The 24,451-nt window shown below is 41.8% G+C and overlaps 1 protein-coding gene across 1 annotated transcript in view; it reads right to left on the bottom strand.

Annotated features, from left to right (window-relative positions):
* Window positions 1-5,302: 5,302 nt before the first annotated feature.
* The window catches only part of LOC149142161 (ras-related protein RIC1-like), a 227,874-nt gene continuing 208,725 nt past the window's right edge, over window positions 5,303-24,451 (bottom strand). The window contains exons 2-4 of the mRNA XM_089449668.1: window positions 6,122-6,277; window positions 5,709-5,812; window positions 5,303-5,533 (exon numbers count right to left, since the gene is read on the bottom strand). Coding sequence (XP_089305794.1) covers window positions 5,440-5,533; window positions 5,709-5,812; window positions 6,122-6,256 — 333 coding nt within the window. The 5' untranslated portion in view covers window positions 6,257-6,277 and the 3' untranslated portion in view covers window positions 5,303-5,439. The remainder of the gene's footprint in view (window positions 5,534-5,708; window positions 5,813-6,121; window positions 6,278-24,451) is intronic.

The following is a 24,451-nucleotide window of genomic DNA, read 5'->3' as shown; positions in this document are numbered from 1 at the left end:
TAATCTTTAATCATCCTGATGCCACTTATATCATCATCAAATTATCCATATACATTTTATCGGAGCTTTTTATTCTTTTATTTCTTCAGCAACACCTAATACAACCTCAGTACTTCCCAAGTCTTGCAATGAACATTTATCTTGAACTACTTTCATTTATTCTTACTTCAAGGTATTCACTGTCATAATATGCCCTCCCTCTCAACTGGGGAGATATACCCTTTCTCCCTCTTAAACTTAGGGAAATCAACCACTTCCTTCTTCTATAACATCGGAGAACCTTTCACGACTTCATTCTTTCTGATGGCATCAAGGTCATCTTGATCATCATCATTCATATAACTTCCTTCATCATGTTGATTATTGTCATATGAACATCTTCATCATCTGAAGATTATGTACCTGCAAAACCTTAATAGCAAGTACAGCAAAGTACAGATATAGGAAAGCATGAAGTTAACTAAATCATATTACTATAATGGAAGCATTCAAACATTCAAACTTTTGACACCAAATACCTAAGCCTAGTTAGGTTCATAATCGATAAGAGACACATATTTTACATACTAAACTTCAATTTCTAGCTAGGGTGTTGTCCCAAACCCCTAGATTTTATCATCGAGACACAAAATCTTAGATATCAACAATTCAATCAAATTACAATCCAATCATAGTACTATAGATCTAAGACTTTAATATTACTTTCAGAATTGTATGACAGACTCTACTAGGGTTTGTTGCAAACCCTAAATTTTATTATCAAAGCAAATTCATGAAAACAGTATCATTATCTACTAGAATATCAATCTCTACGAAGGTTTTGTACAAACCCTAGATTTTACAAATCAAAACATGAGGATAAACAATTAAGTATACTTATATCTAGGATTTCATAACTATGCACTAACAATATCTACTAGGTAAACCTAGGACACAAACATTAATACATCAAGGTTAGATATACAACAATTTTCACTGAGCTAGGGTTTCGATCAAACATACGAACATACACCTAGGGATTTATTCACAGGATCTTACTATAATTATTATAAAAGTTTTGTTCAGAAACCCTAATTCACAAAACCCTAAAGATCGGGTTTCAATATATAATTTAGAAACTAACAGCAAACCCTAAAGGAATAGGGTTTTTATGTTGTTGAACCTCTGTTGATCGTGTACGAACAGGATACGGGTCCAAAGGTAGGGTCAGATAGGATGTAGCTGATGGAAAGATCAACACATATACGAAGGGAACCAATGACGCGTAAATACCCCATGTCGAACTAGGACCAATCAATATCTGAACGAATTCTAGCTTCTCCCTCCATCGTTCCCTCTCAATTTGTATGATATGGATGAAAAATGACTATGATATTGATCTCGTCGCTCGCCCAGCGGTAAAGCAAACTCTGGAACTTGGTAGCCATTGTATATGCTTCACCAAGACATTATCAACTGCATCAAGCACTTGGCCCGCCTACTCAATGACTCCATTCAATAGGCACTGACCCTCCAGAGTGACTCCATAACTGCCTCAACCCAATATCAATAATTCAGGATCTACGTCTATGCATGAGGTCCCCACTTGCCTATGAAAAAGACAGAGACATTTTCTCCATTTCCTGAGATTGAAAGCATATCTCCTTAATAGCCCTCTCCCTCTCCGGTCGAGTGACGGATACAATTCTCTCTCCCCAAGCCAAGCAAGCAAGGCGTACGGAAAAGCTGGAGATCGCCCCCATTGAAGTCAGCTACAGTCACTCCCTAGTAGCCGGCTATGCAACTCGGTGAAAGCACTCTCACTAACCTACTGAGCAATCTTCCTCCATCTCCTAAACCATCGCCTATACCGGCAGGCGGGGATTGGGTTCGCCTAGCTACGAAGGGAAACATTACCAGCAACTGGAGAACAAACAAAGAGAACAAGAGCAGATGGGCATATTCTTAAGGTTGGTGGGATCAGTCAGTACCGTAGGGAGCTTGGGAACATTATGTCCTTATCGCTAGCGACATCCGTCTCATTATCTCGGTCAAACTACTATATTCCTCCTATTGCCGAGGTAGGACTCCTCTAACCCTTAGAGAATCTATGTTTCTAAACCATTCCAAGCATATCTCATCTCTCCCATCAATCGTACTTGGTCAATGGCAATAGTACTTTGAAACAGCAGGGGCTTCTTCCTTCCTATCGGTCGGAACGGAGAACCCAACAACTATCGGATCAGGTGCACCAACGGGGACTATTTATCCATCGTATCCATTTCCATCTCCCTCGAATCCAGTCAAACTACTATCGCACCCAAGCTTTCTCAATCGTCACACCTATATCTTTCTCGTATCTTTCTCATGGTCGGTAGGTAGAGCTTATTCGGTAGGCTTAGTGGGCGGTATCATAGTAATCATTTACTAGTGCAGCAGGGGATAAGTCCTTCTCTGAATCGTTACTTGCCAATCATTTATTTGAATCCTTACTGAGAGCATAGGGGTATGGGTAGTACGGAGTGTCAATAGAATATCTCATTATCGGAGTAGCTATCTCTAGTACGGGTTGGGAGAAAGATCTTCACTATCGAATGCATGGGAGGAATCGGCTTATTCTCCTAATGCGGTTGGTTCCATCATCCCATCACCCGCACAGCGGATACGGGCAATAAAGACAATCTAATAAGGGTTGGTCCAGTGATATATTCAGAGGTTCCTAGGGAATACGATGGGAGGGATGGCATACGGTCTGAGGAGGATCGGCATAACGAAATGACTCGAATGACCGTACCAACGACTGAGCTTGAAGAACCAAGATCCCTAAGCTCCGAAGCCTCTATCAATTGCTATCCTTTTTCTGTCTCACCTCGCTCATAAGAGGTAGTCCACCCAGCTACGATTGATAGTTATAATGCCACTAATGAATGAATGAAACCGGCCGAATGAAGATAGGACGAAACCGCTTGACTAGATGAGACACTAATCTTTCGCTTCCGCTCGAATGGGCATCGATCGCAAAAACCCCGTTTAGATTACAGCTACAACAGAGATAGGACGTGTGTTTGAAGGAAAAGGGGAAAGGGCCAGTAGCGAGCCCGCTCGATAGTGGGAGGGGCATAAGCGTAGGGGGGGATACCTGCGTATTAATAGGGGTAAATCATAAAGGACCCGTTATAAATGTAATGCATATTCTATTTGTCGAGCAAGCAATAAGTAGCTATATGAGCTTGCATCAGTCCTTCTCAAGCCTCTGAAAAGGATGCGACAGCAGGCCCTTTTTTTGACTTATTTGAGAGGGGCCACCCAATAAGTAAATTGAACATTTGCGTGCGTTTTATCGCTACTTTAGCCACACGTTGGTACCCAACCCTTCTTCAATGCATATATTCTCTATTTCATTACATCAATCCTAAGCTGGATGTTTGGATGGAAGGCAAGCTGGACCTCAGGATAGTGAAACCGGTGGTCCCTACCGGAGGTGAAAGGTGTATAACTACACTCCCGGTGGCGGGATAGCTAATACAATTAGTTAGGTCCCTCCTCCATTAGCTGGCTATTGACTAGATTCTATTTTGAGCTGGCTTGACTAGATTCTCTAGCTGGACTGGATTCATTCCTACACGAGAATTCTAGTTTGTATCCGGAAGAGGTAGAGGAAGGCTGGATGGAGGATGGCTGGCAGAGGATGGCTGGAGGTGAAGGAAGAGGCTGGATGGGGTATGGCTGGCAGAGGATGGAGTTGAAGGATGGATGGAAGAGGATGCCTAAGCAGGCTCGACCATAGGCCCGGTAGGGTGAGGTACGTTAAGTGACTCGACCTATGCCCCCCCACCCAATAAGTCAAATGAATACGTTAGTGACTCGACTGACAGGGAGAGGTACGTTAGTGACTTTTTTAGTTACTTATTTGATAGGGGCCACCCAATAAGTCAAATGAATGGAGTAGTCTACGGAGGCTGTATAATGGCCCCTTTTCCGGCACCGGCCGGAAAATCGTCCGGCACCGGCTACCGGAAATCTCTCCCTCTTCCACCACCATCTCTCAGCTCCACCACCACCTTTCTCCGCCACCCTCCCTGACCGCCCTGACATTCCCTGACATCCCTGACCGATCACCTGACTTCCCTGACTGATCGGGGAGTAATTCCTGCGGCGAGTAATGAGCTGGAATTCGGAGAATTCATGCGGGGAGTAATTCCCTCCATTCGAAATTTCCACCCGCGCCCATTCAAGCTCTGATGCTCTGCGCTTCCGCCTCTGCGAACTCACCCGTGCCCATTCAAGCTCTGATGCTCTGCGTGCACCCCTCTGCGAACTCCTTCCGCACTACAGCTCGGAGGCCAGGTACTCTTCGCTTTGCTTTGCTATCAGTTCGCAGTGTTCATCCTTCGAAATTTCGATCGGGGTTTGTAATTCAGGGGGGTTTGTAATCGGGGTTTGTAATGCCTAGGTAGACTACGCCCATTATAAATTATAATACTCTACAACCCATGGCCACAGTGGCCAGGTGGAAATCAATTGCTGTCTTTCAATGTATCATATTTTTGGCGTTGCAGATAAATTAAAATTGCAAGTGTGCAATGGAAGAGTCATTCAATCTGGGTATAGTGAAGTGAGGCATTCAGGTTTTAAAAATGTGAATTCTATCTAGGCATAGCTAAGTTGAGACATTTAAATATTCCGTGAAGTCTTGCCCCATTTCAGAATAACAAGAATTCCGTGAAGTCTTGCCCCATTTCAGAATAACAATATTTTCACATGAATCATAATCAGCCAGTGTCTCGCCGACTGAACGTTCCATTTACTAACAGATGAACCCATCCACCATTCTTTAGGTAATTCAATCTGTACCTCGACGTTGAGGCATTTAAATATTTATAATTTTCAATTCTACCTTCAGGAGAGTACTAAAAGGCCTTGACTTAATTAATCACAAGAATTCGGTGACATATATTTGACAACAAACATCAAGCATCGGTCCACAATAACGATACGTTTTTACATGAACCATAATCAGCTAATATTCCCATCCATCAAATGTAGGTTTCATTCACTTATAGAGGAATCTATCCACCATTATATGCAGTGTCCCTATGAGTAAGCATAAAAATAGCAAATCTTAAAAGGCTAACCAAAACTAAAGCAAATGATCTATTTCACATCAACATCTGCATTTCCCAATATAATTGGAAAAAAGAAAAGAATAATCACGCTGTATAATCTTAAATTAATTTTCAGATTCCTAATTTGTTGAAACTGCGTTTATAAATCTCTCCATATGTAAGGCAATCACCATCTCCCAATTACAAGATACAACAAATATTACATTGTCATCAAGGCAAAGGCACAGACAGGGCAATATGAACTGCTTTTGAAGTCATCATTTAGCACATGCAAAAGACAGTTTGTCCTTGCTTTCTTTTAGGGAACTAACTTAAAGATGTGATCAAAAGTATCTTAGCTACAGCAGTTGCTTTTCTGTTGAAGTGGTTTTCCTTTCATTTCAACAGTACCTATTTGGCTGTTGTTCGAGGTAGTTTGGCCACCCACCCTGTGAAAACTCAGCCAAGAAATTATAAAAATTGTTAACCCATCTTTAACAAGATGAATGTATTTATTGTCAAAATAAAAGTCTTGAAGCAAATACAAACAGTTCATTCCAATGAAGCTTGTAGCAATCGGTGGTAGACTCATAGATGAGAAAACACATACAATACTCTTACTACCTCTTCTTTATTTCCCTGGCCATTGTGAGGAATGCTTGCTCAACGTTGGTTGCATCTTTAGCGCTTGTCTCCAAAAATGGGATTCCCACATCATTGGCGAAGGCCTGCAGTCTCTAAATATATAAGAGAAGAGGCCTAGAATGGAAGAGTAAAGAGAAAATGGATAGGATTCTTGGATCCCGACTTGCACAATATCACACCATAAAGGTTGATGTTAAATTCTGGATGACCAGAAAGTGATAAGATATATTATAAATAAAGATTTATGTCAAAAGTGGGAAAGTAAAGTGCGAGGTAAATGGTACATGTCTTGCACAAAGAGATCCAGTTCCATTCACCAGCTAAAAACTTGCAGACAGATCTAGATGCATTTCCATGATTGTGAGAGTGCAATAATACAATTTACTATATACCTTAGCCATTTGTTGCTCCACCGCTCTCTTCTCCGCCAAATCACATTTGTTTCCAACGAGGATCTTGTTTACATTATCACTCGTATATCTTTCAATCTCAGTCAACCAGTTTTTGACATGATCGAAACTATCCATATCTGTAATATCATAGACAATCTGCAACAAAAGAAGCTTACAAATTATAGCTCGATTCCAAACGCTGTTAACGACAATAGCTACCTCTTTCTGTAAAAATGTAATGATGCATTAAGTAAACCTTTGCAACTGTATCAACAGGAAAAGAGATTGATTGGCATTGGGTTGAATAGAGACTAATAAACACCAAAATAGAAAGTACTTATAACAGAAATACTTTGATCCGCGCAGGAACAGTCAACCAAGATATTATTTAATAAAAATTTCTCCTATTTATCTACAAGCAAACAAAAGGCTAACGAACTTGTATGGATAACAAGAAACAATGGGATTCCGTGAGAGAAATTTAAATTCCAAATGTTGCAGCCATAAGAAGATCGCTGTGAAGATAAAAGCAGCCCTATTACAAATGTTGCAGCCATAAGAAGATCGCTGTGAAGATACAAGCAGCCCTATTACAGAGGAAACTGATATTAGTAGGAAACTAAAGATTAGATGTATTGGGCCCACATGATACTGCCCACCCTACACATCAAGGCTTTACAACAGCAACTAAGGGCCAGCCCATACAATAACACAAGGGGTTGTATTTACAAGAGACTGCACGGCCATTTTCCCATCGTTCCAACACCGTCTTATCCTCAACTAATGAGCACTTTTCCATATTGTTGACAATAGTTAAAACTCTCTTTAACATTATTTATTATATTTGGTTATCCACTAAAGACCTAATAGGTGGGACCCACTTATAAAGAATTTTTTTGGCCACAACATTGCTACCTCTAAAATCAAGTTTGTCTCTCTGGCTCCCCTGCCTCCCCTGTAGAGGGAACGTTCACATCTTTTTCTTGGTAGCTGTTGCAGAGCCTCATGGAAATAGCCCACCACTTTTCCATGTTGCCTTCCCTTATAATTACCCTCAGCAGGCACATGAGTTCATTCATATGTTTGAGTGGTATTCAAATAGGGAAATTGATGATGGAGCAAATGAAGATGCCATTCTGCAGCCCATCAATTAAAAAGATGAGCCGCAGGAAATTGAAGAACACCACTGAAACTTATGTGTTGTTGGGTGTTTATATTGTATTCCAACTTGCAGTCTTGGGGTCTTTGTTGTGGGGAAAAGTATCCGATGCGGATGACACTAACCCTTCTAAAGGTGACAGTCTTTAGCAACAACTGAATGATAAAGTTTTCATGTTCCACTTTATGAAAGTACAGAGAGAATAGTAAGAAGGTCAACCAACCTGGTGTCTTGCGCTTAGTCGATCCTTGTCCTTCTCTCTTTGTATCCTGCTCCCAGCTCTTTGCTCTCCTAGCCGATCCAGCTACATACAGATCCTGCACAAAACAAGAGAGCGAACTACAAGATACATGTACTCATAACTGAAGCATGGATTAGGGTGCATCAAATATACATGTAAACACAAAGCATCTATGTAAAACAAGTATATAGGAGAACATGCAAACTTTATTGATAGAAAGTAACAGGGTTCCAGAGGAAGTTACAACCAATAATGTTGGATCCAATCCAGCAGCACCTCCTCGGCAGCAAGAACTCTCCTCTTCACCTCTAGTAAAACAATCACCCAATAATCCTGGCGGTATACCAACAGCACCTCCTTGCTTATACAAAATTCCAGCCCCCCTAGACCTCATAGAAGAGCTCTATATATAGGAGGGAAGAGGAAAGGATGAGTCAGCTGGAGGCTGGCATATGGCTGACTAGTGTCCTCTCCATCTTCAGTTAATCTTCAGTTCCTGTGTCCACTTGGAGATCCTTGCTTACACATGGTGATCAAGTACCTCTTACTCATCACAGGGCGAATCTCATGAACCAAGTGTCATTTTGGAAGCTTCCTGGGCAATTGACACCTTGCAGGATGACTGTGCCACTTGGCCAATCTCGCCCAGCGCAGGTAGCCTTCATTGTTTTTGACTTCCAGCGCAGGTACAGAGTGGGACAGTTGCAATACAGCGCAGATGCTCAGTTAAGCAGCTGACATGATCCAAAATAAGCCTGTTTTGAAGTGTTTTCAGGTGGAGAACTGATTGGAAGTGCTGTTGTTTGATGACCTTGTTCTTTTAGGGGTAAGAACAACATGTTTAGGGACTGAGGATCCCTGTAATTATTGACATTCCATGCTCCTTGACGCGAGGCACAAAAATGTCTATAACAGTTGCCCCCTAAAGTATGAGGCCGTTTATCGGGTGAAATGCTTTAGCTAGAGGATCCGAAGTTCGTTCCAGTGCTGAGGAGAGTGCCCTGTAATACAATACAATACAATACATTATTTTTCATTCATCATTATTCTCATGATCTAGCTGAGGCGGGCATTCCCATGCTCAGCTTTCTATAAATACATTTTGGTACATATGACAGACGATCATCTGAAGATAGACTGATAATTTTCTGCTGAAACTATCATCCTTTGAATAGGATGATCATCTGCTGCAATGATGTACACGGCAAATGCTTTTTTATTTCCTGAATATATATCGCAGTCCGGATGGATGAAACTAGATCCGGGGTCTTCAAACTCGCTCGATCTTCACTCTAAGTACAAGTCGATCCATGTGAGAATTGCGCTGAAGTCGAACATGGAAAGACATCGCTTGATTACCGGTCAATAATGAAAACCGTTAACAAGCGCGAGAGGAATCACCAATAATGACGATGACCCTCAAGGTACTGCAGTACAATTCACGTGGCGTGAATAAAGGACTTGGCGTCGAACGCCACGCAAAATCTTCTGGTCGAAGGTCATTGATGTATACCTGTCGCCGGAAGTGAGAAACTTGCCATTGAGGCATGCAAGCTTCAAAGTACTGATGGGGGTGTTCCTTGATCAACTTCTTGGATAATGAGCTGAAGTCGACAAGAAGCGATCCGTCAAAGGAGGGCCTTAATGAATCCCACATCAATGACACGGAACGGAGCTAATGACTTTAGTGGAGGTGAAAACAAACTGTGAAATATGATTCAGGGTGGCGATCATGAATGGATGAAGGATAATGTATGGTAGTGGATGGGACACGGTTGACACTTCCAGAATGACCCCTCTTGAACATATAACGACACTGATGCGATGGATCGGTAGCATTACCCCAAATGTGGATGGTGTGGCGAGGACCATGGTGATGAGACCGGTGAATGAAACAACCCAACCCGATATGGTACGGAGGAAAAGTGTCATATCCAAGAGTGACTTGCTACCTTTAAACTTTGATGTTCTCCCAATTTTTCCCCAGTCATTTCTGACCAGTACCTCTTTATTTTTGTCAAGCTTGAGGAGGATAACATATGCTTGTTCTATAACCTGCCCTTCGGGCAAGCCTATCGCTATGATTTAACGAGCCTAGCGATAGGGAAACTCGTTCTCGTCTAAAGACAAGTTTGTCGCTATTTAATCATTTTAACGAGTCTAACGACAAGGAAAACTCGGTCCTTTTCATTTTTAGAGAGTCCAAAAAGGTACAGAAAGTCAACTCCATAATTCCTTTTTCGTCATCTAATCCCTTAAGTCCGAAAAAGTATAAAACAATACAGAAGGGATGGCTGTTCGGTATTTTTACGAGCCGAACAAGACAAGCGCTCGATCTTTTTGTGCAATAATCCCTCAGGTCCAAAAAGATTAAAATCTAGAGGAGGGATAGCTTTCCGGTCATTTAACGAGCTGGAAGGCCAAAACTCGGCAAACTTTTCATATTTTACGAGTCAGTGAAAAGAGCTCAAAGAAGACTCGTTTTTTTAGGAACGAGTGATAAACAGGGATAGCAACTGATTCCAGGTACAAATTGGAATTTTCCAATCACTGTAGTGTCACAAGGATGGCTAGGTGAAATCACTCTTCGCAGCTGTTCCTCAAAATAGGTAAACACACATATGGGGGTGAACGACCGGCCAAATGAAATGGAGGTGATGGATGAAAACACGACCAAGGCTTTTAAGGCTTATAAATTTACGATCGCAATGGTTATTTACCGAGATAGGTTCATTTTTTAATGAGCTTGAACTTTGGCGAAAAAACTCTGCTCACACTTTTCTATTTTTTAACGAGCATAAATTCCGTGGTAAAACTGCTCGATTCATGGTCAAATTCCATTTTTTACTTTTACTAGCTTTTCTCTTTTCAAATGTGGTACTTATCCAGATGAAAAGTCAATTGACCAAGGTAAAGGACGGGGGGCTGAAGAACTTTGGATTTGGTTCTATTCTGACTGCCTTTGTCTTGGAGAAAATCCCATTGATGCAACCTCAGTACATCTTGCTTGATGTGCCTTCTCCGACCGAGCCACGCATGCAGAGGTGGGTTGACCATATGTCCCGGCATGCTGGTCAACCTCATATTACATTCACTGAGTCCTTCTTTAGGTGGTTTGAGCGTCAGGAGATGGCATTTTCTGAGTATCCATATGTGGGTATGGACTACCGAGGTGATCCGGACTTGGTGCTTCCGGATGGCGAGCAATGGGGTGCTATTGGTAAAATCTCTGACCATATCACTGTTTATTGTTTTCATTCATGATGTTTACTGTTCAAAACTGATCAAACTCTTGGGTGCATGCAGATGTTGGTCCTGTTCGTCCAGTAGCTCGTCCACGATCGCCAGTTGCTGCCCCAGCAGCAGAGCCTGCTAGGAGAGTTGTTATTCGCGACCTTGGTGATACAGAGATACTTGCAGCTGTGCAGGAGCAGGTTGAGAGCCTTACTCGTGGCCTTCCGGATGTACAGATTGACGAGTTACCTTTACAGTTGCAGCGACACACCATCGGTGTGCCTAGACGATGGACTCGTCTCTTGCCATGATCGCACAGACCGTGACGTACTTTCATGAGCACCACTAGGCTAGGGTGCCCCCTAGCATCTTTTTGAGTCCTAGGTCATATGACCAATTTTGTTTTGATTACAGCACATTATGTACAAACTATAAACAGCTTTATATATTTTGATTTTCGGAGTTTATTTCAGTTTATTTGTGATCCCCTTACATAGCACCGATGCATCTCTTTTATGTATGTTGTAAATGTCTATCTAATACATAGTTTGCCAATGAATCTGTTAATGTGTTCAAGTTTCTGGAAATATGCTGGTATTGAATTGAATCAAACTCTCTTTCCAAAATCTTAACTCTTAGAAACATACGATAAATAGCTGGATTGCGGACTGAATATATACCAGTGAGTTGTAGTATCACAAGTTGTGAGTCTAGCCTAACAATTAGTCGGCGTATACCATGAGCGATGGTATTAGAGAGGAGTTCGATCAACGCACTATACTCAGCGATATTGTTTGTTGACCGTCCAATACACACACCTCTGAAACTCACTAACTCGCCGCTTGGATCAAAAATGGCCCAGGCAGCGGAGGATAAATTCCGCGTACTACGACTCGCTCCGTCGGCATATCCCACATATGTATCAGAATAATTCGACATCTGCAACAAACGAGAAGGGTGGATTACTACCGAAACAAACATTTTAGCGAAAACAAAATACAACAAAAACACTCAGGTTACTATTTAGGCATAGTAACGCTTGAGGTACAACCCGTTACGGGGTTGCGCCAGTGGTATTCCGTCATAATCCATTAACTCGTAGGCTCCTTTTGCTAACACCCTTTTAACAATATAGGGACCCATCCATAAGGATTGAAATTTTCCTGCTCCTAATTTATCGGATTCTTGGTCGTAAAGCAAAACCAAGTCACCCTCAGAGAAGTTGCGCGGTTTGACATTCTTGTCAAACTGTGCTTTGACTCGTTTCTTATGAGCCTCGTTTGCCAAAGCGGAATCACGACGGTTTTCATCCAACTGGATCAATTCCAGGAAACGAGCCTCTTCTTCTGAGGTTCCGGGGAGGAGGTCAATTGCGAGTTTAAGAGACGAAATTTCGCACTGGATCGGTAATACTGCCTCTAGGCCATACACCAATTGGAATGGTGTGAACCCAGTGGCGTTCTTTACCGAGGTTCGGTAAGCCCATAATGCTGAGTACAGGATTAGATGCCATCTTCTCTTGTGAACCCTGATCATCCTTTGCAACATACGCTTCAGGACCTTGTTGATTGCCTCAACTTGTCCGTTGGCTTGTGGATAATACGGGGTAGAGCTGTCGTGTGATAGCCCTAGTTTGGCAGCTAATTCAACCATCATGTGATTGCGAAAATGCGATCCATGATCTGTCACTATAGCTTGCGGAACGCCGAACCTGGCGACTACATGATTGAAAAAGAAAAGGGCAGCTGTTTCACCAGTGTTATCCAATGTAGGCATCGCCTCGGCCCATTTGGTAAAATAGTCAACAGCGACTATAATATACCCATGCCCCCCGGTCGAGGTGGGGTTACATTGCATGAAATCGATGCCCCACTTGGCGAAGGGCCCAACAGCAACTATCGGCTGTAAGGGTGCGGGTGGTCTTCTGGTTTTGCTATCAAAGATCTGACATGCATGGCAACTTCTGACAGCTATTATGCAATCTTTAAATATAGTTGGCCAGAAATATCCTGCTCGTAAGATTCTTTGTGCTGTTGCATATCCAGATTGATGTCCCCCGCACGCGCCTGAACGACAATCATTCAGGGCTTTTTCGGCCTCCTCATGGGTAAGGCACCTCCTCAGAACTGTATCGACGCCACGACGGTAAAGTGTATCACCGACGATCATGTAGTCTTTCGATTGGTATCGTATACGTTTCCGTTCTGAGTGTGAGGTATTAAGCCTAAATTTTTGGGTTTGGAGATAAACAATGATATCTCCATACCACTCATCGCTTACTGATATCAGAAACAAATTTTCATCCACGATTGACTCTTCTGATGTTTCATCGTTGGACGACGATGGGAGATCGCATAATAATTCCGCGAAAACTAGAGCTTTCTTCGATTTGGATTTTACAAAATCTAAATCGAACTCTTGAAGGATGGCTATCCATTTTGAATATTTGCCCCCAAGCAACTGTCGCGACAGTATATATGTCATGGGATTGCAATCTGACAAAACGGTAGTTTTCCTAAAGAGGACATAATGTCGAAACCTTTGAATCGCTTGAACAGCAGCAAGCGCTAGTTTTTCAACATAGGAATATTTACTTTCTGTATCATTTAAGTTTTTACTTAAATAATATATAGGATGTTCAATTCCATCGACTTCTTGCACCAAGACCATCGCAATGGTCGTATCTGCTGCAGCTAGATACAGGTTAAAATCTCTTTGATAGTCCGGGGCGTACATTAATGATGCTCTTACTAGACAATCTTTCAGAGCGTCAAAGGAAGCTTGCGCAACCTGGTCCCAGACAAAAGGTACATCCTTTTTCAAAAGACGAGTGTAACCTTTGGCAAGTTCTGCGTAATTTGGAATGAACCTCCTCAGAAAGTTTGCTTTCCCTTGGAGTTTCTGAATCTGAAGTAAATTTGAAGGTGGAGGCAAATTAATGATTGCCTGAACCTTACATGGGTCGAGACGAATCCCATCCTTAGAGACAACAAAGCCAAGTAAACGACCAGAACCAATGCAAAACACACACTTGTGCGGATTGAGTCTTATCTTATAATGTCGGCAACGCAGAAATATTGCTCTCAAATGCCGCGGATGATCAGTCCGTTTTCGCGAATGAGCCGGAAGATCGTCGAGATAAGGTTGAACAATGTTCTTGATGTCATGAAAGGCATAATTCATTGCCCTCTGAAACGTCGCCCCTGCGTTCTTTAAACCAAAGGGTAATTTTCGATAAGCGAATGTGCCCCACGGACAGATGAATGCAGTCTTAGACTGGTCCTGTGGGCGGATATTTATTTGATTATACCCGGAAAATCCATCCATAAAGGAAAAGATTTCACATCCGGCGCATTCATCAATTATCTGGTCGATGAAGGGTGTAGGGTAGTTGTCCTTTGGACAAGCTTTGTTTACATCCCTATAGTCGACGCACACTCTTATCGTCCCTTGTTTTTTCATAACAGGGACAATATTCGATACCCAATCGGTTAGAGGAACCGGGTAGATGAATCCAGCATGGAGGAGTTTTTCAACTTCCGCCTTAATGGCAGCGGATTTCTTCGGATGTACCTGCCGAAGCCGTTGTCTTACTGGTTTGACATCAGGATACATTTTAATTTCATGTTCAACTATGCTCGAGTCAATGCCTGGCATTTCATCATATGACCATGCAAAGACATCTCTAAATTCGCGAAAGAGAGCACTATATATTTCCAGTTCTGAAGGGGAACAACTTTTGCCGACATGAATATTCTCAACAACATCAGATTTTGTCGAGATGTTTATGGCTACGGTCTCTTCAATATTGGATAGGTTTCTCTCTGAATCCACCGTATTTACAGTATTTGTTAGGAATTCAAACACTGAAGGGTGGTATAGGTCGTGATGAGTTTCTTCTTCACACTCTGGAAGAAGGGAACGATGGTGGTGATCATTCCATGGTGCCCCCTCAATCATCATTGATTGTAAGATTCCTTCGTCAGTCCCATGAACTTTTGACCATGGATCTAACGGGGTACCATATTCTTCGGACCTATCTACCCAAACGCTTGACGAGCGTTCATTTGGGCTTGCCTCCCATGCCTGAAACATTGATTGCTACAATATTTCAATAGGGCTAGGTGGCAATACCACTTGATGATCCATGACGACTTTGTCTTCTGCGACCTTTGACGAAGATACCATGTTGCATGTTGCTACAAACGGGATATTCCCTTCATGGAAAGGAGGTGGCAACGCGAAAGTCCCCATCATTGTGGGATCTTTTAGCAAGCCTACTCCTATATCTTTTATCGAATGGTCGCTCCCATGGATCAGGGGAATGCTTCCAGTAACTTGTGAACCATTAGGGAGGAAATTCTGTTGGTCGACGATCGTAATCCCTCCTTCAAACGGGAATGCGATCTTCCTAAAATATGTCGACACTACAGCTGCCATGGCATATATCCATGGTCTTCCCAGTAGGATGTTATAGTCAAGATTGCCATCAATGACTTCAACATCAATCTCTACTGTTTTTCCTCCTAGTTCAACCTTAAAGTTATTTAGGATACCGTACGGAGTGTACGACCTACCGTCAAATGCTTTTAATGTTGTCGAAGATCGCGACAAGGTTGGAGATCCAAGAGTTTTCCAGCAACTCATCGACATGATACATGTCGATGCACCCTCATCAATAATCGTTCTATGAACAGTTTTGTTGAGTGCTTTCACTTGAATAAGGAAAGCTAATTGTGCTGGTAACTGAGGATCATATCCTTTGTGATCAAAGGATACAAGATTGGAATCTTTAGGATCCACTCCACCAATTGCTGATAACAATGCCTGCCTTTGGGATGGGCAATTTTGTAGTACCTCAAGAGTCGACATAGCAGATGGCGATTGGGCCAAATCCTCCACTACATTATAGTGTTGCGCCACTCTGGCGCGAGGGTTGAATGTCGACTTGTGGACTACTCCCTTAGGCGGCTTTATTGTTAATTCATGCGTGAGGGGGGGTACAGCTTCTGCCGAAGTTGTTGTCGAACTACTGGGTTGATCTTTCCCTTTGTCGTTCGACACCGGCGGATTCCCATAATCTTTATTCCTAGTCGATATCAAAGCATCACTTTGCTTAGAAATCGACAGCATAAGCACTTGAGACGGGGAAGCATTTCCACTATCAACCATATTCTGACCTGGGGCAGGAAACGGATCAGTCAACACAGCTGAAGTTTGGGAACTTTTTAGGAACCTCTTTAACTCAGCTTTGAACGGACAGTTCTTTGTTGAATGATTTTCATCACATATTTGACATGGAGGAAATTGTTTCTTTTGCCCAGGAGGGTTTGAAGAAGTTTTTTGAGGGGATGATCCACCTTGATTCTTCTTCTTCCCTTTGTTTTGTTTCTTCTTGCTTCCTGGTTGATTGGAGTTTTTGTCTTTATCCGTAGATACAGCGTTTACCTCCGAAGCAAGAATCTCCTGATTTGCTTTTTGATTCGAAGTCTTACGGGCTTTCTTATTCGAATCCCTTGTAGACTTAGCGTTTGCAGTTCCAATCACGCCATCACCGGCATGAGAGTCACTGTTCGATCCGGGAGGAGGAGGGATTGAAAATTCCGGTCTGGGGGCATCAGGTATCTTATCATAGAGCGTGCCCGACTGAGTATATACTAAGTCCAAATATTGAGCACGAGCAATAACCTGCTCCTCTGTTACGACACCTCCCTTGGCCACATCTTCTGTAATTGCCGGCAGAAGCGACTTTATAAACCACTCAGCTAATAGCTGATCTGGAACATAGGTCTTTACCATTCTGCGACGACGATGCCACTCATGTATATGATCAGATATATGTGTGGCCGTTGTCTGCTTGAAATTGGTCAAGATCTCTGTTCCAGTTTCGTACCTTATAGGTAACTGAAAGTGTGTTAAGAAAGTCGTGGCTAGGGAACTAAAATTGTCGAAAGAGGCTCTAGGTAATTCAATATACCACTTGGCCGCCGGACCAGTCAATGTCCTCTGGAAAAGGCGAAGCCTTATCGAATCATCATTCAAGGTATTCGACGAACACCACAGATGGAATGTCATCACATGATTCGACGGGTCTTCGCCCGGATTTCCATTGAATTTAGGAATGTCCGAAGGAAGTTTGTGAGGAATCGCTGGCCACCAATGGGCATAGGTGATTGGATCGTTCGTCAAACGATGTAAATCTGGTAATTCTAAGGTTGCCACGAATGGCAACTGTTGATTCAGGTTTGGTGAGGCGTACCCTGGATATGATGGAATCGCCTGAGCAGTAGGTCTTTGCACACCAGCATAATGCAACTGATGTTGATATGACTGATATGGCTGGTGGGCTTGGCCACTGTAAAGTGGTTGGTTTAACCCGTTCTGAATATAGGGTTGCCCACTATTTGCAAAGATCTGTTGCTCAGATCCCTGGTACACCTGTTGAAATTGAGGTTGTTGGTATTACACCATCCATGGTTGTGAAGCCATGTTTTGTTGTGCGACACTAACCGACGGACCAAGATGCGGGGTTATAGTCCCCATTTGTATCTGTGTTGTCCCGGCAATTGGCGATTGTGGTTGTGTTGCGGGGTCAATAGGCTGTTGCATTACAACTTGGGGTTGACATACAACAGGCATCGATTGAACTTGCGACACGGTTACAATTGCTGGCGTCGTCGGGATACTAGACATAGGTACAGATTGTTGGATAGAATATACAACTCTCGGTTGTTGGGGTAACATAGGCACCCAACCACTCGTCGTTACTTCAGTCAAACCTGAATGTGGTTGATAACTGCCGTATGGGTATCCCCCCGAAAGGGGAAGTGAAAGAGCATATTGCCCCCCATACGGTAACAATCCGGAGCTCAAGGGTATAGATGGCCTTTGAGGACTGGATGGTCCAAAATGATTCCCAAAGGGGTCAATTTGTCTAGTTTCAACATAAGAATTACCGGGTATTATACCGGAAGAACAAACTGGAACAGACCAAGTTGTCATAATAGTCCCTGGGTGGACTCCTTCTAGCTGATGAGAGCTAGTCGGGACGGCTGGTATGCCGGCAAACATCGTTGGAATGGCAGCAGGAGCTTCTGTTGTCGCTGTGTCGTTTGGCACAGTCCTAGATGTCGACGGTTGTTCAGACATTTTAAGTCTATCCAATAAACTTCCTAACGATTCTTCAGGAACTTCCAGTGGCGATAGACAAACTTCTGATGCAGAAGGAAAAAGAGTGGTACCTACTCCAAAATGAATTGGAGTATTTGCTTGCTGGTCCTCTACGATTTCCTCTATTGCAATCAGACCAGGAGGAAGAGGCAGACCGTCAGGTCCGTAAAAGATTTCTGGTGCCGAAGAAGGGGTTGCTTCGACAGCGACAGTTGTTTGAACAACAAGACTCTGTGGACCGGTTTCAGATGGAACTGGTTCAGTTATGTAAGTACTTGTTTTCAGACTAGGATCAGTACGACTGTCCTTCTGTTGCTGTTGAACTTCTTCAATAGAGGCAGGGATTCCAGAAATACTGGGAGTGACCAGAATCTCAGATGTTGTTGGAACTTCTGTTCTAACTTTAAAAGGAGATTTTGACCTGGTCAAACGAGTTCGCTTCGTCCGTACTACTCTCGGTTCCGGAGACAAAGGCGGTTGACTCGTAAGCCTCCCTGAACGATGGGGTTTTAATTGACTTTCCTCCACGGTTGCGGATTACTTGATCAACTAAAATACAAAAAGGGGAATTATGTTTCCGTATTGAATGAATTTTATTAGACGCTTTTAGACACAACTTTGCTTTTTCATGTTTTAAGAGTCGAGAAAAAGCTAAAGATGACTCTAGTCGCCTTCGATGTATTAACGAGCCCGAAGTGACAAATGCTCAGTTGGACCTTTTCAGTTATAGAGTTTGAAAAGAGCCAAAAGAAACTGCTCTGGAGATCTAGGCAGAGGGTGTGCCAAACCTTTCGCGAAACCACAGAATACGTTTTACGGTACGGGTGGTCGATCTTCGTGAATGCTGTGTTCACTGCATCGCGATCAGTAGGGCGGTCGACACGGCTTCCTAAGGATAAAGGATAATTGCCTATAGGGGTCTCCCAATATACGCGACGGTACGCGGGAGCTCAAATCCGTATTAGTGTTATCGTCCCTCAGGAGGAATCACCCACCTTCGTAGAGATCGACAGTCACTACGTTTAACGACGCCGGAACACGTCTCTACCTAGACCTCTATTGTGAGCGTTATGTTACAATGCGTTGTTAGATTCATTCAATATATTTTAAGTTGATCTTGTTTATCAGTTTGTCTTTCAGGATCACCACGAGATGTATTGGTACAAATTCCTAAATGCAGCTAAAATGATAAGCAAGCTTTCACAATCTTTTTAGCTTTGAAAATCCTAGCTACTGAAGGGAGAGAAAAACAACATCTTTCCACACAGAGCACAAAGCACAAACTAATGCACTTTCTCCTAGATCAGACACCCAAACTTATCAAAAATGCAAATGCAAGATGCATGTATTTCTTTTCTTTTCCTTTAATGTTGATGCTAACAAAAGGAAAACTGTTGTATGACTTTCGAATTCAATTTGAAGTGTAAACAAACAAGTATTGTCTAAATGAAAAGACGCTTTACAGGTACTTGTTTTACACTAAAAATGTATGAATTCAAACCATAAAGCGAAAAACAAACCAACTCAAACAGCCATGAACAGTAATAACACTAACTCATAAGATCGCAAAGATACTTTTACAGCTCAGGATCTAAGAGGCCACAGCTACTAGGTTCGCTTTTCACAATGGGAAATTGTAACTGAAACAAGAAATACTGAAAGAACGTTTACAATTTCATCACACAACTGAGGCGGAATAAAGTCAAGGAGAAGTGGCTTACAGCAAGTACAATAACCAGCAAGCAATCAGCCAAAAACAAGTGCAAACAGGGCCAAGACACAATAGGAAGACTGAGCAAGACAAGGGCTAACTGGACCAGCGCAGGTTCTAGTCTGCCAATCTCACTCTCAGCGCAGTTCCCGAAGGGAGCACCTGCGCTGTAATGCAGGCTGCCTGTGTACAGCCTGCACTGACTCACGAGAGTTACGTCTGCTAAGAATTCCGGGTCATAAAAAGCTCAAAAATGCATTGTATTTGCTGAAATAAAAAGCTATAGGTCAAGTACAGGCTAAGGGATGATCAAGAGGATAAAGATCTATCACAAAGAGTAAAGATTCATCTGTAGATTAGCTCTTTAAATCTTGAATTTGCTCAGCAAAGGAGCAAGAGTAGCAGTCCCTCTACTTCGCTTTTGATATAGTCAAAAGCTTTTCGATTTGGTACTCTTTTCTTCAAGAAATGAATAGCAAAATACTACAAACAACAACAAGATACTAGGCTCCCCAGCGGAGTCGCCAGTTTGTTGTGGGGAAAAGTATCCGATGCGGATGACACTAACCCTTCTAAAGGTGACAGTCTTTAGCAACAACTGAATGATAAAGTTTTCATGTTCCACTTTATGAAAGTACAGAGAGAATAGTAAGAAGGTCAACCAACCTGGTGTCTTGCGCTTAGTCGATCCTTGTCCTTCTCTCTTTGTATCCTGCTCCCAGCTCTTTGCTCTCCTAGCCGATCCAGCTACATACAGATCCTGCACAAAACAAGAGAGCGAACTACAAGATACATGTACTCATAACTGAAGCATGGATTAGGGTGCATCAAATATACATGTAAACACAAAGCATCTATGTAAAACAAGTATATAGGAGAACATGCAAACTTTATTGATAGAAAGTAACAGGGTTCCAGAGGAAGTTACAACCAATAATGTTGGATCCAATCCAGCAGCACCTCCTCGGCAGCAAGAACTCTCCTCTTCACCTCTAGTAAAACAATCACCCAATAATCCTGGCAGTATACCAACAGCACCTCCTTGCTTATACAAAATTCCAGCCCCCCTAGACCTCATAGAAGAGCTCTATATATAGGAGGGAAGAGGAAAGGATGAGTCAGCTGGAGGCTGGCATATGGCTGACTAGTGTCCTCTCCATCTTCAGTTAATCTTCAGTTCCTGTGTCCACTTGGAGATCCTTGCTTACACATGGTGATCAAGTACCTCTTACTCATCACAGGGCGAATCTCATGAACCAAGTGTCATTTTGGAAGCTTCCTGGGCAATTGACACCTTGCAGGATGACTGTGCCACTTGCCCAATCTCGCCCAGCGCAGGTAGCCTTCATTGTTTTTGACTTCCAGCGCAGGTACAGAGTGGGACAGTTGCAATACAGCGCAGATGCTCAGTTAAGCAGCTGACATGATCCAAAATAAGCCTGTTTTGAAGTGTTTTCAAGTGGAGAACTGATTGGAAGTGCTGTTGTTTGATGACCTTGTTCTTTTAGGGGTAAGAACAACATGTTTAGGGACTGAGGATCCCTGTAATTATTGACATTCCATGCTCCTTGACGCGAGGCACAAAAATGTCTATAACAGCCTCCGTTGAGCATTCACTCTGATAATCCCTCTCCCTCTCAGCTGCAGAGTTGTGGACATGGCAACTCTTGGGTTCCTCTTCACATTTATAGTGGACTACATATGTCCAAATTACTACATATGTCTTATGCATGTTTAGTGGACTGCTTTTTTTCTTTTTACTGGTTTCCATGTGCATGTGTAGGTTTGCCTTGTACATGTTGAAGGGGTCACTCTTCTTTCTGGTTAGTTTACTTGTGGGCCAATGCATGTGCATGTGTGGAACCTAGTTCCAATCTCACCAACTTGGTATGTTGCTTTGTCAAACATTAGCAATATGCTGTTATATATATTACTCAACTCAAAAACAGACAAGTAGACTATATTTGTTGATCCTAAATTTGCTCTGCTGCATTAATACTCCTATATACAACCAGGTCATCATTATGCCATAAGAAATTTTTGTCTCCTTATAATGGCGAGTGCCACAGTGCCCATACCAGTTATCATGAATTCAGTCCTTCCCTTGCCAGTGACCTAGACCTCTGTTCAGAGTCAAAGAATCGGCCTGTACTTCTCTTGAGAAGGGACAGTGAATAAGCAAATGGCTGATGGTTTCAGACTCAACTTTCATCTTCAGTTTTACTCAGAGTGCGTCTATTAGGGCCATGCCAAGTTCGTTTTTTCAAGACCCCCCAAGTCAGGTTCTTATTCACAAGGGCTAGTCACATGAAAAGATGATTCTTCCATGGAAATTTAATACATTTCCACCATCATAAATACCCACCCAGACCTCCCATAGGAAACATAGATTTTTGTCCCAAGTGTTCCAACATCCGTGTATCACCCTGAACACTGTTTTGGACCAGATTAACGTATCCTCTTTATCTCTTAACCTGATGGAACTCTGTTGTAGTCTCTAAATATAGGAATTCCACCTTAGAGCCCTTATCCCCTTGCAGACTTGGACTGTCAGCGTTTTTCTATCCCTGATGCCATAGAGAGGATGAGGTAGCATCTGCAGCATCAGCGAAATAGTAATTCCTTCCAAATCTTTTGAAACTTGCAGGCATGTTAGTGCACTTTCAATCGTTAGGTGAAAATATGATCTCTGTCTTCAGTGTAGCTTGCACAACAGTTAGTGTGCAATGGAATAATAATATGTACCTTTGCTGTTCAGTATGCCAATCAGGGCTTTGAGTTTTAGTTTTTGTGTTCAATGCAATTTTGAGTGCAACTTCTCTACGATCACCTCTATACAGGCCACTCAACCTAACTAATCTGGTCTAACAATCCTTCTCCATTAAATTCATAGAAACACATAGAAATTGAAACTCTCTGCTATCAAATACTGGGCACAAAGAAACTGAATTAATAAAGCTTCCAACCATTGAAACAGGGTAATGGGCAAAACAATTTTATAAGAAGCCTCAAGGGTTCAAAAATAAGAATGTTGGAAAATGATGATGCTGTATAGGATGGTATTTATGACACACCATAATACACTATAATTCTCCAACCTTAGTGTAATGGTACCTTTGTGAGGGGACTAATATACAGAAATGTTTGAGAATAATGAAGCAATATGTTCACTGTGATCTGAATTAATCTATTCACACATCCCAAAATAAGGGAATCTGTTCTTACTATCAACAGACACACCAAAGAATGATGTGAATTAGTCTATGATCATAATTATTCCTATTCACACATCCAAAAATAAGGGAACTGCATACAATATTCACTTCCTTGAGTATCATTTATTTTAAAACTCATAGATGTATTTGGGTCCTATAATGAGCATTTCATCTATATAGAGTGGTGATTGCTAAATGTGTTTTTTGCAGAATAGTTGCCAGTATTAAAAGTGATGCAGTGTAAATGAACACAAATTATCTGCTTTTTTTAATTATATATGATTGAAAAACATGTTGAGTATTAGGAAATAGATAATTGTCTACTTGTTTAACATGAATTTATTGTTATTTGTTTTTCAGGTTTTTGAAGTGTAAAAAATGGTGCAAAAGTGGCATTTATGCATTGAAGTGTCTTGCTTTCCAAATCCAGGTCGAGCAGTTATTAAATTCGTCCTTTACAATATGGCAACAAATCATTTATTTCATGGAAAGAGAGAAGTGCCTGGAATGACGACAAACAATGAGGCATATTACATTGCCCTTGTTGAAGGGTTAAAAGAGGCAAAACAACATGATGTCAATGATATTGAAGTCTTCACCAACTCGAAGTTGATATGTAATCAGATGAAAGGCATCTATCGGGTTCGGAAGGACAATTTAAAACCTCTTCATAAGGAAGCAATAAATTGGAGTTGTCAATTTCAACATTTTACCATCAATCACTCTGCAGATATTGAAAAGATGTCCACTGATATAATGTCCAGAGCATTTTTAAGAACATATGTAGATGCCAAATATGACATAGGATCACCATCCACTGCAACAGAAATCATTGATCACCATCAATATAAATCCCCATTGTGTGAATGGGTTGTTGTTATCATTTTTCTGGGGTCTATCATAGCATGGTTCTTTCACTAAAGAAGAACCTATTAATATTTTATTTTTCCCCAACATGCAATCATTACAGTTTTTTGTATGGGAGACAAATTTATGGACAAATGTAATATATTCCATGTACATGGACAACTGTATTTTGACAAAAGTAACTGGTTCATGATTTTCTGATTATCATCAATAAATTATGATGTTGTCTGATCCTCCCAAACACCTTCTCAGATCTTTGTTTCTGGAAAGATATTGATATGCTATGTGATTTGTTAGTTGGTTGTTGATCAGTGATGAAAGGTTTCTTTACGTATGTGTCCTCCTCATCCAATAGATAATAGATAGTTGTCTACTTAGGGTGGGAAATCTTGAATGGTATGTCAATGAGGTTTATGCATGCTCCCTCTTCAATTTGTCTCATCTCTTATAGTGAAAATATAGACATCCTTGTTTTAGGCACTGTTTCTATCCTTTAATTGTTGTTATCAATTTATAGGAAAAGTGCATGGTAGATGAGGTAACTAGTTTTAGACTAGTGTGCATTAGTCTAGGAGTGAGGCTCTCTATTCTAGGAAACTTCTGAAAGCACCTTGGGCGCACTTTTCTAGAAGTGAATTAGGGATTTACTAAGCCAATTGCATAAAAGGGATTTACTTCCAATTTGCTTGAATGAGGGGGGAAGAGCTGTTTTTTTCACTGGAAAGATTAGAGT

This window comes from Pinus tabuliformis, chromosome X (assembly GCF_031772625.1).
Source record: "Pinus tabuliformis cultivar Carrire ecotype Pingquan chromosome X, CPIR1, whole genome shotgun sequence".
Taxonomy (NCBI): domain Eukaryota; kingdom Viridiplantae; phylum Streptophyta; class Pinopsida; order Pinales; family Pinaceae; genus Pinus; species Pinus tabuliformis.
This window is presented reverse-complemented; position numbering and strand designations above follow the sequence as displayed.